Source organism: Gamsiella multidivaricata, assembly GCF_025024155.1.
Source record: "Gamsiella multidivaricata strain RSA 2152 chromosome Unknown BC939scaffold_36, whole genome shotgun sequence".
NCBI classification, from domain to species: Eukaryota; Fungi; Mortierellomycota; class Mortierellomycetes; order Mortierellales; family Mortierellaceae; genus Gamsiella; species Gamsiella multidivaricata.
Genome location: NW_026251744.1, coordinates 93,853 through 109,470, shown reverse-complemented (window position 1 = coordinate 109,470; position 15,618 = coordinate 93,853). Strand labels below are relative to the sequence as shown.

Sequence of the window (15,618 nt, the reverse complement as noted above, 5' to 3'; positions counted from 1 at the left end):
TATTTCGGCTATCATCCTGCGATGCGAAGACCAAGGTCTATCGGCAGACACGCGGCTTCTCCACCTCCGATCTGTCCTCTTAAGCGTCGGCGAAGACTTACTACTGAGGAGAGCGAGTATCTACTTCGCCAGTTTGGGAACAATGAACGGCCCACAGCGCAGGAACGCGAGGTGTTTGCAAGGCATTTGAGTTTGGACAAGAAGACGATCCAGGTCTGGTTCCAGAACCGGAGAGCGAAACTTAAACGCGAGGAGCGTGGGGAGGATGAAATTGAGCTGCAAGGGAACGAGCAGGAGTTCGATATAGGAGAGATCGGTGGAGTAGCTGATAGGGAGACTGAGGAGGAGTTCAGTCCGGCGACATCTGGGTTTGGGTTTGAGCAGTGCTCTTCGTCAATGGGATGGGACTATCTGTGATCCACGCTCTGAGGATTAGCTATAGGATGAATTGGGTTCAATAGTTTGAAGAACCCTAGAGTACAACAATCACAGAGACTATTTTTTGGACGCACGCTGTGCTTCTTATTTTTTGATTCAGAACTCAAAGCGCCAGAGTGCTTTGGTGGCCGTGATTCACCTCGAGTCCGCCAGCCCTTCAGCCCCGAGGCTACTGGACCGTAAGACGGCTCCTGCGAAAGGTGACAAAGCGCGCAAAGGCACTCGAGCGAGAAGATATTTCTTTGATGGGATAGGGGCAATCATTGGTGACGAGGGAGGTTTTTCATATCTTCATTTTCAGACTTGATGTGTCAAGTAATTTGATGGATTCGGCGGGGATCGACAAGGCACGAAAGGCTTGACACACTGGGCAGCGTGCTAGGCTGGGATCGACTGGACTGAGGCTCTCGCTCTGAGCGGACGGCGCATGGTTGCTGCTGCGTCTCGCTCAAATCAGACGGGAGCAGAGACTACATGAAAAGCAGTTTGTACAAAAGCAAGCACAGGGAGCCAGTTAGAAAGCCAGAAGCCACACACAGGCACTTCTTATCCACAAGAGAGAATAGCAAAGACTGGGCCCTGGAGACATATCTTTCTGAAACTCTGCTGGCCTCTGTGCTGGTCCGCTGCAGCTGTATGGCTACTGCAGCTCTTAGGTGGATCAGGGGACACTGATAAGCGAAGCAGGGAGCAAAACAATGTGCGAGGTAAACAAATCAAAAGAGTGGGCTCAGGCACTATGAGATATCAGAGTGGTCAAGGTTCATACTCCAGTTCGATGCGGTGGACTGTGTTGATTAGCAAACCGACTCTTGCAGATCCAAAGCAGTGGAGCAGTGGGGGCAATGAAGGAAGCAGGATGTCTGCAGCGTTGTTTGATTGTGTGTGTGTGTGTGTGTGTTGTGTGCGTATATGCGTGTGTGCCTGGAGGGATCCTTCCTTGACCGCTGTTAAAACTCGCCTGAAGCTCACTCTCTACAGCGCTGATGAACAGAAGTCATGCGCTATTCCGGGCATGCAAATTGACTGCTGCGTTTTTGGATCGAGGGTCCCACAATTGTCAACCGGCCAGTGCGGTCCAACGATCAGATCAGTGATCAGTTGTTGCACTAAGTGACTACCTCCTGTGTAGTATAAAAAGACCAATCCACCTCTCTTTCTTTTTTCCCCTCGAAGTCTTCGTGCTTGCTCAGCATGGCGCGTAGCATCCCTTGAGGTGCTTGACCACTGGCTAAATAGCTGGGGGTTCTTGGCCTTGGGGGTTTTTTGGCCTCCTTCGGGGGGTCTTACCCTATTTACTTTGCTCTACTTTGCTTTACTTTGCTTTACTTTGCTTTACTTTACAAAGATGACAAAGAAACAAGGGTGGGAAAAGCAGGGCTCATGAGGAACAAGGACAGACCAGGTGTATCACTCATGCTGCTTTCTGCATTCACTCTGAACCAGAGCACTCTGCAACGTGTGCGGTACTCTTTTGGGCGTAGTCTGTTTTGTCTTCAAATATAATTTCCTGTCCAACATGTCGACGCGTGTGCAGAGGAGCTCACGATGCATCGGTATGCAACCAATTCGCGCGCTGAGCAGGCCTCTCCTTTGGGTTAAACTCACAGCTATGATTTCCTTGACTTTGATCCGTTCTGCAAGTCGTACTTTGAACCAGTTCGTTTTGTGTCGATGGTTGTAACCGCATTGCCTCGTTAGGTACCAGGTAGGGTCTTGATATCTCGACCTGCAAATATGTACTTTTGCCTTCCTTGAGAGTGTTGGATTGCATATTTGCCTGCCACATGGTGTTGGTCCTGGCCTGGCTATTGCTTTTGAATCAAAGTCGTCGCTGATGCTGCGTGCAATATTGATATTAAAATGCTCAAAGCGAAGCTAAGTGTCAGGAAACACTAAGCCGCTAGCAGTACCATCATTAGTTGTGCAGCTGTGCACTAGGTCTGCAACATACTCACTCCATCGATCATGCACGCCACGCTCGACTATATCTCTCTGCACTTTTATCACCACCGCCAAGGTCGCGACCCTGCCCAGCTGTATACAAATTGCTGCATGTCATCTGCTGCAGAAAACAACGCTCTGCTCCTGCACCGTTTTTTTTTTTCGTTGACGAAAGCAGGCAGGTGCACTACATCGCTTTGTTCTGCAATCGTCTATTTTAGTGCAGGCCTGAGAGCGTGCAAAGCCCATCTGTTAAGGACGTAGTCAGCGGACTGAACTTGCACTAAATGCAAGATCATAGCTCCACCTACCCATCGATTACACTGACAAATGGATCTCGCTAGCTCGCCGTCAGGTAGACTCTGGACAGCTCCAAGGGATGATATCCAGCCTCAAGAAATCTTTATTTCAGCTCGTGCTTACTGCTCGTATTTCTCGTATGGCTCAACTACCATTCCATGGTCAAGTAAAAAATAAAATAAAATAAATGCCAGGGACGCATTATGCTTTCTACACTCTGTCCACTAGTAGGTTTGCTCCACAAGGCGTTGCACATCTCCGAGCCGAGGTTCTTCGATCCAGAAAAAGAATGATAAGGTGGCGCGTCCAGCTGTCATGCACAGCAATGCGTAATTGTGGCGAACCTTCTTCGCCCGGTACACCAGATGCACCGAAGCCGATTTCGTTACCTAGTGCATGCCAACAGTCACTTCCGAGCAAATACCGTTTCTGAAGGAGACGGGATCCCCCTTTTGTGCAGATCCCACCCGTCTTCAATCAGTCTGCAACCCGGCGCACTCATTTCGTTTTTCGCTGTCCTCTTGATCGTCCTTCTTCTCTTTCATCTCACCTGAGTGATCTGTCTGTCCCTATTAGTTCTTTAATTGCAAAACCCCTTCCCCCTGATCTGATCGTCATGGCTGTCAAGACAATAGCCAGTCTCCTGGGATCCACCTCGCTCCGCATGGCATCCACTTGTCAGGTACATAGCCTATCTCGCCATCACAGCACTGCTTCTTCATTCCTCGCTAGCTTTCTCTTCCTACCCACTTCATTATTGACGGCCGTTTCCTCAATACACTTGTCATATAGCCAACGCTTGGCAAAGCTGTCAGTCGATGCCCTGTAGCCACAGTAGCGCGCTGTCGGGGCAGGATCAACCAGCAACCCTTCAGATCCTATGCAACATCCACACCACCAACACCACCAACACCTCAGCAACCATCAAAACCCGTTTATACAGAGGCAGCAGGATCAAGGAGGCGCGTCAGAGCCAAGAACCAGGACATGCTGTACTACACTGCCTCTATCCTCGTGGGTACCTTGGGACTCTCTTATGCTGCTGTCCCACTCTACCGCATGTTCTGTTCAGCCACGGGATTAGGAGGAGCGCCCATGGTTGGCGAGACCAAGTTTGCACCCGAGCGTCTTGTCCCCCGTGAGAACCATCGTCGCATCAAAGTCAAGTTCAATGCCGATACCTCGACTTCTCTGCAGTGGTCGTTCCAGCCTCAACAGCGCCAGGTCTCTGTACTGCCAGGAGAGACCGCATTGGCGTTCTATACTGCCAGGAACAAGTCCAGCGATGATGTGATCGGTATTGCAACGTACAATGTGACTCCATCCAAGGTCGCGCCGCATTTCAACAAGATTCAGTGCTTCTGTTTCGAGGAGCAAAAGTTGATGGCTGGTGAGCAGGTCGATATGCCTATCTTTTTCTTTCTGGACCCGGAGTTCGCGAATGATCCAGATATGGCAGATGTGGACACGGTGGTGCTGAGTTACACGTTCTTTAAGGCCAGAGGAATGCCATTTGAGAAGCAGCCGGGCTTGGCGGAGCAGCACCAGCAGAGGCAGGAGTAGTAGTAGTAGTGATGGTGATGGTGGTGGCGGTGGTCGACAATATGGTATGAGCACGGAAGAGACTGAAGCTATTATGATCGCCATCGTATATAACAAATTGATAGAAAAATAGAACAGCTTTTCTAGGTGCACGAATAACAATAGCGACACTAACTTTGCTAATTTTATATGGATGGAAGAATCATCTAAATATGCGAAGTCCATAAAACTGACCATGAGTATGTTTGTGGCATTCAGACCAAGAGATTCACTTCACCTGGTCGTTTTCGGAGCGTAACCACATCCGTTACTGACCCACTGCCACACTTCTTACACCACTGGTTTTCAGGAATCACAATATAAAAGGCGTCAATGAAGCTAGTATTTTTTTTCGTACGTTTCACTCGCTCTAATCCTCACCACTCCCCTTCATCTTTGAACTAAAAAAAAAAAAAAAAAAAAAAAAAATGCGAGTTCTCATTACGGCCCTTGTCGCGTCGATTCTGGCCAACTGCACCTCCGCTGATACATCGTCACAACAAATCCGTATCATTAAACCCGACAGTTCAACGACATGGATTAGAGGGACCGTGGTTTCTGTAATATGGACTACCATGGCTCCCATGAATGTCATCAATAGCCCTGACAGTGTATTTCCAGTGCATCTGCTCGCTAACAAAGGAACCGATAGGCTGCAGGTGGTCGCGTATCTCGGCATTGCTGCACTTCACGCGAATTCGATCACTATAGAGGTGCCTGTTAGCTGTAGAGTGGGCTTTTACTACATTCGAATCGGCGACAGCTTCTCCAGCATGTTCATGGTCGGAGATTCGTTGGTCAAACCGATTACAGAAATCGTCAATCGCGGAGTCATTACTATCTCTTCAGCATCCACCATTGAAACGTCCCACTCTGCAACAAAAGCCTCACAGATCGCTCCTCTTGTTATCTCGCACACCAGTACCACACCCGCTACTGAGATGACCACTACCGCCACCGCCAGCCCGAACACAACGATACATCAGGCATCTGTTGCTATAGTAACAGTTCACTCCTCGAAGTTCACCTCCGCTGCCTTAGTTCATGCCAAGAAGACGTCCATCAAGGTGAACCCTGCAAGCAACATTCGTCGCCAGACAAATGCAACAGTTACTGCACTCACCACGATCATGGTCAACATACCAACATCAACAGCAATAAGCGCCATTCCAACTACGTCTGCCGATGAAGCAACCGCTTCCAGTCTGCCTTCAGCATTCGTCAACACCAAGCCCATTGATGCTGGGCTACGTATAGTCACTGCAGAGGCTACTCTATTGGCTTACGACAGTAATGCTGCGACTGCTGCTGCTGCTGTGTTGTTGACGGCGGCGCTCATGTTTTAGGTGGCGAAACACGCAATCCAGATTTATAAATCAATGCTCTTGGGACGCGTCTATTCTCTCGTCGCCCTGATTTACCCCTGACTCGATTGTCCTTAAGTTTCACATCTGAATGCAGCAAAATAAGCATTAGCCAATTAAACTTCGTTTACAGTCGAATACTCATGGACGTTGTACAATCCCCATGCACAGACTTGGATGAAAAAGACGGTTTAAATAAGCTGGGCAGAAGATTCCGTTGGAAGGGATCGGCCTTAAAGAGCATTTGATGCTGCTTAAAAACCGCCTGTTCTCTCTCCTCTTTCTTTCTCTCCTCCATTCTTCTCGTCTTCACTTTTCGCCAACCCGCGTCCGAACGATACCTCCTCTTTCCCCTAATACTCTCTTTGAACAGAACCATGCGTTTCTCCATTTTTGCCATTGCTGCAACCCTTGTCAGCGCTGTCCTCGCCCAGGAGGTCTTCCCCACCAGCCCCATTGCCAACACTGTCTGGTATAAAAATACCAATGCCACCATCCGCTGGAAGGTCCTTTCTCCAACAACCGACAAGCAGAAGCTCAAGATCGATCTCCTGAGTGGACCCACCCCTCAAACCATGCAGGTGGTTGACACCTTCGGCACTTTCGAAGCCGGCGCCAAATCTGCAGTGGTTGCCGTTAGCAAGTCTCTCGCTACGGGCTGGTACACACTGAGGATCGGAGAGAACTCGTACACGCACACATTCCTCATCAAGACTGACTCCAAGGAGACCTACACTGTTCCCGAGCCCCAGGCAACGACGACGACGATTGGACTCCCAACCACGACCCTTCCCTCGACTACGACCACGACCACAGCCACAGCCACTGGCTTGCCATCAGGCAGTGTCTCGACTAGCACTCCTACGCCGACCAACAGGCTCAATGCAGCTTCGGGATTCCTCAAGTCCGGAAGTGTCTTGTCCTTGGCTGCTTCTGCCGCTGTTGCCATCGCTGCCTCCTTGGCCCTTTAATTTCTTTTCGGTTGACTCTTTTTTTTTATCAAGCTTGGATGAACGAAGTGCTGGATATTTCATTCGTCTATTCTCCCATCTAGAATTCACCGAAAAGTAAAAAAAAAAAAAAAAAAAAAAAAAAAAAAAAAAAGATGTAGAAGCGTGTAACCCATAGCGTAGCCTTGCAACTTGCAAGTAATAATAAAATCTCTACCCCAATGGCCAATAGACTATCATACTATCATGAAGCCTAGCTTACTATTCCTCATTTATTCATCCATCATGAATGTCAATGAAATCCAAACTGTAAAAGTGTAAATGGGGTGAGCCTGCCATGGCTCGTCATACGAAGGGGCTCACTTGCCTGAACTCGGACAACAAGGCATCGGTAAAGACGGAAGAGAGCATCAGTCAACTCGGTTCCTAGGCAAAAGGGGTAGGTTTCTACGTGCGTGTACTTCTCTCAGGTCGACATCGACCGTGATGGTATCCGAATTTCTACCTCTCTTTTTCCATTCTGACAAAGAGACGGAGGAAAGAAACGATTGACAAGTGGAGGAGAATGTTTGCAGAGTCACTCTTGTTTAGGGAAATCAACTTTGTGATATATTGCAGAAAAGGAGCCACGTCTTTTTCCATTTAGTGTATTTGGTACCGGTCTGGCTGAAAGCCATGGCGCATGTCAAGAGAGTAGACGAATGTGTAAGCGTGCTGCACTTGGTTTGGTCTCATGGGACTATAGTCAAGCAGCACTCTGCAGTTTTCCATTAGAGCGGGTACTGGTGTAAGCACGAAGAGTACAGGCAATCGCCATGTGGGGAAGGAAGAGCACATTACCGAGAATGATCCTCAGTGCTAGCTTATCCACTGAGTGCTGTTTTAGGGTCCGCGCGTTTCGCCACCCTTGAATGCAATGGTGCCATGGTCAGAGCCTGCCTTTGAAACTCCGTGTCAAACTCGATGTTTTAGCATGAGAAGAGCAAGTGCTGACTGGTCTTGAAAAAGAAAGCAGGAAAACAGAGGCAGGAGGGATGGGTAAGGGACAGCGGGGGGGGGGGGGGAGGCTGTTTATTTATATATACGAAGGGGTTTCTCCTAGGACCTCCGGTGGCGACAGCACAGAGCGCAGACTAGACGCGTTGCTGTCTGCCCTGTAAGGACCGCGCAGTAGGTGTTAGCTGTTAAGAGCTGCGGGTGCATGAATGCGCGGTCTGAAGCTGACCCCTTTATTTTTTCCCCAGATAAGGACATCGGCAGCAGCAGTTTGTTTTCAGCCCCCCTCTCACCCGACCTCTTCAAAAGCCAGGGGTGTCTCTCTCTTCCTTTATTTCCCACCCACATCCTGCGCCCTCCCCTCCCCTCCCCCAAGTGCTGCTGTGCAAGACAAGAAGCAGGCCGAACGGACCGCCACTCGGGGTAATAGTTCGAACCACCGCTCCCAGTCGCCCATGGACCAACCCACTGTCTTTATTATCACTGCTCCACTGACCCCTCCTGTCTACCAGTCGTCTGCTTTTATCTCGAACTCTCGTGCTCGCCATCCCCAAGCCCCCCACTGTCTGCGCAGCACATCTCAATCCATCGCCCCAAGTACAAGAACAGGAGTCCGACGCTCGAAACAACCCAGGAATAGAGCACACAAGACTTAATTTCCCCTCCATCGCAGCGTCTCAAGCGCAGGCGAGCAGTCCGCAATTGCCGCCACACCCCGAGGACAAGGCCCAATGTCAACACCGCCACCAAATCCTAGCCAGTATCCGCCATCCGACCTACCTCAAGGACAATTGCCGAAGCATACCCAAGGTTCGCATTCGGGGTCTTCCTCTCCGACTACACTACTTCCAGAGTCGCAGTATCAGCAGCTACCCGTAGAGTCACGATATCACCCAGAGCCGGAACAACTCTCGGATCCAGAGTATCGGCACCGACTAATGCAATTAGAGAACCTTCGTCGAGCGGCTTCCGAGACAAATTCACCTGCGTCGTTGGAACGGGGTCAGGACAGCAATCCTGGATACGAAAGAGCAAGGACTGAGCCTTTCTCTCGGGAAAGGAGCGCAAGGTATGGGGTTCAGCGAACCCATTGGAGTGAAGTCGAGAGAAAAATGAGCAAGTCTGACGCGGCTGAGGCGAAGCACACTCAATGCGAGCAGGATATTCAGACTGCACGGGAGCTGACAGAGCAGGCAACACAGAGATACCTAGAAGCCCAACGTCAGCTTCAACGTGCCAGGGAAAAGGAGGAGGCGCTCAGATTTCAACAGGAGATGTTAATGATGCGGGATCAGGACAATGCCGGCGCTCTAACGGAACAGGAAAATCTGTTCAGTATGGAGAGCAGCGTGGCACCCTCGTCATTGGAGGAGCCCCCATTATCCTCGCAAAGGTCCCAACGTGATTCATATCGGAAACAGGAGCGGCAACAACAACGACAACAGCAACAACAACGACAACAGCAACAACAGCAACAGCAGCAGCAATCACCTACCGCTCTTCCCCAGACGCCCCGAGCGATGACTTCCCCTATACAGGCTCGCGAATTCATTCGGTCTCCACGGTCTTCACATTTGGACGACATATCAAGGACCCCACGGATGAGTGATGACAGAGAAGCAAGAGTCGTTCCCCGAGTCAGCGAAGCGGCTAGTGCTACGGGGTTCTCAGCTCCTCCTGATCCCGTGTATTCATATTTTACTGCTCATGAGGCGGAGAGTAGCAGCGATAGCGATGCTCAGGACGTCGATGAGAGAGTACCATTCAAACGGCATCCTACCTCTCCACGCGTTGAAGTGAAGTTGGAGGATGGTGAGGAGGAGGTTGAAGCGCAACTTGGTGCCTTGCACAATCAAATGGTTAATAATGCCAATCACCTGATTCATACGGAATACAGTATCCCTATTCAGAGATCGCTGCCCGAGGAATCTGATCTAAGGGAACATCAACGGACGACCTTAAACCGTTCGGTGCCCTGGCAATCTCCAACGCCTGCTGTAGCCAGACCCATGATAATCCAACAACCGAATGTTACTTCGCAACCATCCCCAACTCAGCCCCCGACGGTGCGCGATACTCCTGTGCTAGCTGGCTCCAGCGCAATCCCAGGGCCACGCGCCCCACGCACGAATCGAGTACAATCGACACGATCACATATACCCCGTTTAAGACCCTATCCTGATCAATCAGAGAGACATTTGTCTGCCTCTCTCTCTGCTCGGTCACCACCGCCTGTGAGAGCCTCGAGACGAGCTTCGCGAGAAACTTATCCGCAATCCACTAGTCAGCCTAGGCAGCACTTTGCTACGTTCATGACTACGCTTTCACAACATTCGCGATGTCAACATCACGGTGGCCATTCCTGCCCAGCGATAGTGAATTACACGCATATCGAACATGTGGAAAACTATTACTGCCGCAATGAAGATCAGCAGATGCCGCAAAGGGCTCCGTCGCGCAGCGGTCGGCCAGATGAATGGACTATGGAAGAAGACGTAGATACGGAAAATGAGAGACATGCAGCTGCGATGGAGGTGCAAGTAGAGGTAGAAGAAGCCAAGCACAAGGAAGATATTGTGCGGAGGAAACAGTCGCCGGGTTCTCAGTAGTTTACGCGTTTATATCTTTGATTTAGCCCGCTGTTGCTGTTGTGAGTGAGGTCACCGATTGATGCAGATGCTGTGGAGCCTGTTTAGTCTTTCTTAAAAAAATTTTCGGTTAGGCAGTCGTATGATCCCCCTCTTTCATCCACACCACGCCCTTCTCTCACCATGCTTATTTACCAGGACATTATCACCGGGTAAGGTGGTCATCTTCCACTGAATGGAGATATCCAAAGGGAACCACGATTTCGCTGGGGAAGAATAAAATAGGAGAATCAGATCCTCTGCAGTAGGAATCGTGCATTTTGTTACACAAAGTTGACAGCGATCCATTTTACCCTTGGACCCAGCATTCCCCAGCTATCAAACCAATACTTCGGCAACTTGTCGCAGAAGACATATACACTCAAACAGCATCATACATCCATAAAGATTCCTCCCTCTCACGTCCAAATATCGCCATGGCCACGAGAACTCACACATGAACGACCCGTCTCTTCACCTTGGTCATATAATATAGCGACGAGCTCTTCTCTGATGCCTTCGACGTCAAGGAGGTCGGCGGCGTTTACGAGATCGAGTGTGCCATGATCCAGGTCAAGGAGGGTGCTGATGTTGATATTGGTGCCAATGCCTCTGCTGAGGAGGTCGAGGAGTCTCTCGAGGACGGTGTCACGGTTGTCAACAACGTCGTCTACTCTTTCCGTCTCCAGTCGACCTCGTTCGACAAGAAGGGCTACACTTCCTACATTAAGGGCTACCTCAAGCAGCTCAAGGCCGCTAAGGGCCTCTCTGAGGCGGATACCAAGACTTTTGAGTCCGAGATGACTGCTGAGGTCAAGAAGGTCCTCGGTGCCTTCAAGGACTTTGAGGTAATTTCGACGAAGACATGCCCTGGTTTGTTAAGTATTGTCAGTTGTATTGATATTGATGAATTTAATTTATCGATTGTCTTTCCTAGTTCTATGTTGGCGAGTCCATGAACCCCGATGGTGCTGTCATGCTCCTCAACTACCGCGAGGATGGTACCACCCCCTACTTCACTGTCTTCAAGCACGCCGTCAAGACCATGAAAGTCGTAAGTGGGAGAGAATTGATCGCCTATATGGTTTGCTGTATTATGCATGGAATGGACGACTCTAACGACTGCTTTCTTTTCTCGATGTCTATATAGTAAACCGCTGGCGTTGTTGGTTCAAGGAATTCGTTCTTAATTCAGCACACAACAAGATACACCCACTTTCTGCACGTTTCGTTTTTTCACTGTACAATAAACTTACTGCATTGAAGAATTTTTACAGCAAAAGAAAGAGAGAGAGAAAAGGTATGAGGTACCTTGAAGACAAATGATGCATTAAAATGGATTTGCACCGTAAAGAATATTACAACTGGGATGTTATAAACTTCATCGAGGGGACAGTCAAGTTGCACGAAAGACATGACCAGAAGCTCCTCATAGTAGGGCGTCCAATATTTTTTGTATGCATTTATGTTTTGACTGCGAAGCGGAGCTGTAACATTTGTATCAGCCGAGAAAATGTTTGTCAAGCTGCCCTGGGATCCGCGAGGATAAAGAGCTGAAGAGACTGTTTTGGTGCCTGTCCTCGAAGTAATAGAGTTTATTTTCTGTAGCCCTTGGCTTGAGTAAGTGTAAAAGACCAAATCGAAATATACCGGCCGACAAATAGGGTTTCGGCCGACAAGCGTGATAGACTAGTCTACCAATCACCGGTTGGCAGCTCAACTAATTATATTTTCGACAGGGGTACAAATTTTATTTTAGACAGGGGTCGACGAATTATATTTCGAGAGGGATCGACAGATAAATTTCCCCTTTTCCTTCACTCCTGTGCACCCAACACACATTCCATGGGGCTGACAAAGACTTACAAGGATGGCACCACGCCATCTATCGCCGTTATCGGTGCAGGGTAAGTTCTCCCCCCGTACCTTTCCACGCACACCTTCTCCATCGGTACATCTTCTCTCTTCACAAAACCATACTTCGGGATTTCCCATGTCCTCTCGTAGTATATATACATGCGGCGCTGCATGGAGCGCTGCATGGAGCACTGCACCAAGACCTTCACCACACCCAGCATTGATTTGAACCCTGGCCCTCTCTCACACTTTCGCTCTCTCCCTCTATCAGATTCTCTGGTCTCTGTGCTGCCATCCGATTGCAGACTCAGCTCGACATCTCATCTTATCGAGTCTTTGAGCTTGAACCCGATATTGGAGGCACATGGTGGTCTAACACCTACCCCGGCTGTGCCTGCGACGTCAAGTCCCACAACTATGCGTTCTCGTTCGAGCCCAACTACGAGTGGTCTCGGGCGTATGCACCTCAACAAGAAATCTGGGAATATTTGCGCAGGACGGCCCGCAAATACAATCTGTATGACAAGATCAGCTTCCGAACCGAAGTTACACACGTGGAATGGAACGAAGGTCGACAGAAATGGGTGCTTGATTACGTGGATCTGAACACTGGACACGCTGACAGGATGGAGGCCGACGTGGTGTTCTCGGGGATGGGACCACTGAGGATCCCCCATATCCCAAAGGAGTTTGAAAGCTTTGAGGGGCCAAAGTGGCATACCGCCCAGTGGGATCATTCGTATGATTTAACGGACAAGCGCGTTGCTGTTGTCGGAAGTGGTGCCAGGTAAGAAACACGCTCTTTGATGAAGCTTCGTATCGTCGCTGATGATGGTGGATCAGTTTATTGAATGTCCTCTTCTGCATGTATTTAAAAATAGCGCGATCCAAGTCGTGCCGTCCATCGTGGAGAAAGTCAAGACCTTGGAGTACTATCAACGCACGGCCTCATATGTCATTCCGCGTCGCAATGCTCGCTATAGCGCCCTCTGGAAGTGGATGTTCCGCAACATCCCTTTCTTTCACTTCACCTACTATAAAATCCTCTACTGGTCATCCGAATCCCTAATTGGGGCTTTCTCTTCCAAGCTCAAGGACAAGGTTCCCCGCGCTACCGTCGCCTTCTTAGCCTGGGTCTTTCGATATTTTCATGTTCGCGATAAGACCCTTCGCCAGAAACTGACACCGACCTATGAGCTGGGCTGCCGACGTATCGTTGTCTCGTCCAACTACTTCCCTGCCCTGACGCGCAAGAACCTTAATGTCCACACTGAGAGGATCGCAAGTGTGAAGAGCAATACGTTGACGTTGAGCGATGGATCTGTCCAGGAGGTCGACGCTTTGATTTTGGCTACCGGATTCCGTGCGCAGGACTTCCTTCTCGAAGGCTTCTTGATTGGCGAGGACGGTTGTGATGTGGCGAAGGTGTTCGGCAAGAACCCTAACACATACTACGGCTTGACATCGCCGGTAACGCCAAACCTATTTTTCCTCTTGGGACCAAACACAACGCTGGGACATAACTCTGTGCTGTTCATGATCGAGGCCCAGGTCGAGTACGCGATCAAGGCGATCTCCTACATGATGGAGAAGAACCTGACATCCATTCGGGTGTCTGAGAAGGCAAGCAGGGACTTTGTAGACGAGGTAGATGAGAGGATGAAGGGCATGGTGTGGTCATCGAGCTGTAAGAGCTGGTATCAGAACGAGGATGGTAAGGTGACAGCACTGTGGTGGGGATCCTGCACACGCTATTGGTGGCGCCTGCGAAAGTTTCATCCAGAGCGGTTTGTGGGCGTCCAGAGCATTTAACTAGCCTCCTACGCTGAAGCTACGAATAATTTGAGGTTGCAAAGAATAAATCTAGTTGCGTTTTATTCAATGATTCTTGGATCTGCCCAGTCTGGCGTGTCTACCTCAAACTTCCAGTCGGGTCCTTGATACCTGATAGCTCTCAGCCATATCTTCATATTGCTTGGGTTGGGTGTATTACTGCCTTCCAGTTCCTCTTTACACTTGTGACATGGCGTCTCAGGGTTCAAATAGTATGGCATATAAGGCTGCTTCTCTGGCGGGATGTCTGCAGGATAGAACCGTGTTTCGCCGTTGACTGTCAGCGATGAGTTCATGGGTGCCCAGTCTTTCATGTAGTCCGGGTTGTATAGTCTGTCGTTTACAATTGGGTGTTGTAGATGTGCCACATGCAGCCGGATCTGGTGTTGTCTCCCTGTTGTGAGGTAGCCTATACCATAGGCGCCAATCATATAATTCTGGTTAAACTCAACACCAAGCAAACACTAGCTCGATTAAATATTTTGCTCCGCATAACTTACAAGAGACCAGGCTGGTATTCGATGCAGGATCATACCACTTCCTAACGAACCGTGTCTCTGACGGCTTTCCAGTGGAATCTACCCTGACTTTCCCTGCACTCTGAAGGATAGGTTCTCTGACAACGATAGGGTCTATTGGGAATTCGCCGACGACTCTACAAACGTACTCTTTCTGTACAAGTGAATCTGATCCCGCTGCAGAGTCTACATTTGGCGGCTGAAACCGTTCTCGGACAGTTGGATCCGCGACGTTTGCGAAGATGACCACTCCTGAAGTTACGGCGTCTAAACGGTTTATGGCTTCAAAGCATAAACACATAAAGACGTCGGTTGAGTGTGTCTCGCATTCATTGTCGGTATTTTAAAGCTCTCCATAATTCCTACCATGCATATAGGTGGGAATGTCGTGGTCTCGCCGCAGGATTTCCAATGCGGTGTTGTGGAAATTGAGTTCGTTAGGGTGAACGGTGATCCCGTGAGGTTTGTCAAAGACGACATAGTCTTTCGTCTGCTCCAACACATGAATAGGCGTGTCAGGTATGGGAGGTTCTAATAATTTAGACAGGTTAGATCCTCAGGTCAGCATACGACCATTTGAGACGGCAGTGATAAGTAATGGCGCTGTTATTTACCATGACGATGGCAATTTAGGGAGCAGAGACTCTCGCCGCCCTTCAGAATATAATCTGGTGATACAACAGCATCATTAACGAGAATGTCGCCTCGCTTCATGGCTTCGATCTATGCAGGCAAGGAAGGCAATTAATACAGACCAGATCGGCGCTTCCCATAGTTGAAATGCGAAGAAATATCACCCTCAGGACGCGTACAATCATATTTTCTGTACACCTGCGAGGCATCTCTGAGGCAAAGACTTCAGGCACTGTGCGACTAACCCAGCGCTGCTTCGCATGGGCTAGATATGTCTGCGTATACGGCCTGACCTTGCGGAGACCGTCCTCGAAATAGTACTCTGGCTGAGAGAATTCAACTGGTGGCGCTTTCCCTCTACGAGGCTTCAAGACCTTGGGAGACATAGCGGCAAAGTGGGTGTAGGCTCGTCGCGGAGTAATGCCGAGGAATGAAGGACAATACATTCCATGAACGGAACCAGGAGCTGTCAAGTGTATCTCGTTGGGTGGACACGCTCTGATCCAGTCACGCCACTATTTTTATATACATTCTCACCGAAACGCATTCCTAGTCAACCCAGCCGTCTCTTTCTTTC

At 49.5% G+C, this 15,618-nt stretch overlaps 8 protein-coding genes across 8 annotated transcripts; 7 read left to right on the top strand and 1 right to left on the bottom strand.

Annotated features, from left to right (window-relative positions):
• Positions 1–81: 81 nt before the first annotated feature.
• On the top strand, positions 82–258 carry BC939DRAFT_375739 (Homeodomain-like protein; the record flags this gene model as incomplete). Its single annotated transcript, XM_051551686.1, has 1 exon — positions 82–258. A coding segment is annotated over one exon (177 nt), but the record flags the coding sequence as incomplete, so codon positions are not given.
• Positions 259–3,669: 3,411 nt separating this feature from the next.
• Positions 3,670–4,245, top strand: BC939DRAFT_484182 (cytochrome c oxidase assembly protein CtaG/Cox11-domain-containing protein; the record flags this gene model as incomplete). Its single annotated transcript, XM_051559239.1, has 1 exon — positions 3,670–4,245. The coding sequence occupies one exon, from the start codon at positions 3,670–3,672 to the stop codon at positions 4,243–4,245; it is 576 nt and encodes a 191-aa protein (XP_051411754.1).
• A 446-nt stretch (positions 4,246–4,691) lies between these two features.
• On the top strand, positions 4,692–5,609 carry BC939DRAFT_477518 (uncharacterized protein; the record flags this gene model as incomplete). The annotated part of the gene is made up of 1 exon (XM_051558684.1): positions 4,692–5,609. One exon carries the CDS (start codon positions 4,692–4,694, stop codon positions 5,607–5,609), a length of 918 nt encoding a protein of 305 aa, XP_051411753.1.
• Positions 5,610–5,807: 198 nt separating this feature from the next.
• On the top strand, positions 5,808–6,704 carry BC939DRAFT_172672 (uncharacterized protein). Its single transcript, XM_051550383.1, has one exon. The coding sequence runs from the start codon at positions 6,005–6,007 to the stop codon at positions 6,596–6,598; it is 594 nt and encodes a 197-aa protein (XP_051411752.1). The 5' UTR covers positions 5,808–6,004; the 3' UTR covers positions 6,599–6,704.
• A 1,448-nt stretch (positions 6,705–8,152) lies between these two features.
• BC939DRAFT_172603 (uncharacterized protein) lies at positions 8,153–10,554 on the top strand. The gene is made up of 2 exons (XM_051550382.1): positions 8,153–10,373; positions 10,537–10,554. Exon 1 carries the CDS (start codon positions 8,305–8,307, stop codon positions 10,180–10,182), a length of 1,878 nt encoding a protein of 625 aa, XP_051411751.1. The 5' UTR covers positions 8,153–8,304; the 3' UTR covers positions 10,183–10,373; positions 10,537–10,554.
• Positions 10,314–11,777, top strand: BC939DRAFT_452847 (translationally controlled tumor protein). The gene is made up of 4 exons (XM_051555849.1): positions 10,314–10,373; positions 10,697–11,048; positions 11,138–11,342; positions 11,457–11,777. Exons 1-4 carry the CDS (start codon positions 10,345–10,347, stop codon positions 11,462–11,464), a joined length of 594 nt encoding a protein of 197 aa, XP_051411750.1. The 5' UTR covers positions 10,314–10,344; the 3' UTR covers positions 11,465–11,777.
• Positions 11,761–13,927, top strand: BC939DRAFT_452842 (pyridine nucleotide-disulfide oxidoreductase). Its single transcript, XM_051555848.1, has 4 exons — positions 11,761–11,820; positions 11,940–12,107; positions 12,329–12,844; positions 12,939–13,927. The coding sequence occupies exons 2-4, from the start codon at positions 12,046–12,048 to the stop codon at positions 13,867–13,869; spliced, it is 1,509 nt and encodes a 502-aa protein (XP_051411749.1). The 5' UTR covers positions 11,761–11,820; positions 11,940–12,045; the 3' UTR covers positions 13,870–13,927.
• On the bottom strand, positions 13,928–15,525 carry BC939DRAFT_452840 (pseudouridine synthase). The gene is made up of 5 exons (XM_051555847.1): positions 15,221–15,525; positions 15,023–15,131; positions 14,775–14,939; positions 14,391–14,690; positions 13,928–14,299 (listed from the first exon to the last, which is right to left on the bottom strand). Exons 1-5 carry the CDS (start codon positions 15,485–15,487, stop codon positions 13,932–13,934), a joined length of 1,209 nt encoding a protein of 402 aa, XP_051411748.1. The 5' UTR covers positions 15,488–15,525; the 3' UTR covers positions 13,928–13,931.
• Between the last annotated feature and the right edge of the window lie 93 nt (positions 15,526–15,618).

Coding starts and splice junctions, on each gene's coding strand:
- BC939DRAFT_452840 (XM_051555847.1), bottom strand. CDS start 15,487: ATGTATTGTCCTTCATTCCTCGGCATTACTCCGCGACGAGCCTACACC. Junction 14,940..15,022: donor CCTAAATTGCCATCGTCATG/GTAAATAACAGC, acceptor CTAAATTATTAG/AACCTCCCATACCTGACACG. Junction 14,691..14,774: donor CATTCCCACCTATATGCATG/GTAGGAATTATG, acceptor TATGCTTTGAAG/CCATAAACCGTTTAGACGCC.
- BC939DRAFT_452847 (XM_051555849.1), top strand. CDS start 10,345: ATGCTTATTTACCAGGACATTATCACCGG. Junction 10,374..10,696: donor TACCAGGACATTATCACCGG/GTAAGGTGGTCA, acceptor CATATAATATAG/CGACGAGCTCTTCTCTGATG. Junction 11,049..11,137: donor GTGCCTTCAAGGACTTTGAG/GTAATTTCGACG, acceptor TGTCTTTCCTAG/TTCTATGTTGGCGAGTCCAT.
- BC939DRAFT_172603 (XM_051550382.1), top strand. CDS start 8,305: ATGTCAACACCGCCACCAAATCCTAGCCAGTATCCGCCATCCGACCTA.
- BC939DRAFT_452842 (XM_051555848.1), top strand. CDS start 12,046: ATGGGGCTGACAAAGACTTACAAGGATGGCACCACGCCATCTATCGCC. Junction 12,108..12,328: donor ATCGCCGTTATCGGTGCAGG/GTAAGTTCTCCC, acceptor TCCCTCTATCAG/ATTCTCTGGTCTCTGTGCTG. Junction 12,845..12,938: donor GTTGTCGGAAGTGGTGCCAG/GTAAGAAACACG, acceptor ATTTAAAAATAG/CGCGATCCAAGTCGTGCCGT.
- BC939DRAFT_172672 (XM_051550383.1), top strand. CDS start 6,005: ATGCGTTTCTCCATTTTTGCCATTGCTGCAACCCTTGTCAGCGCTGTC.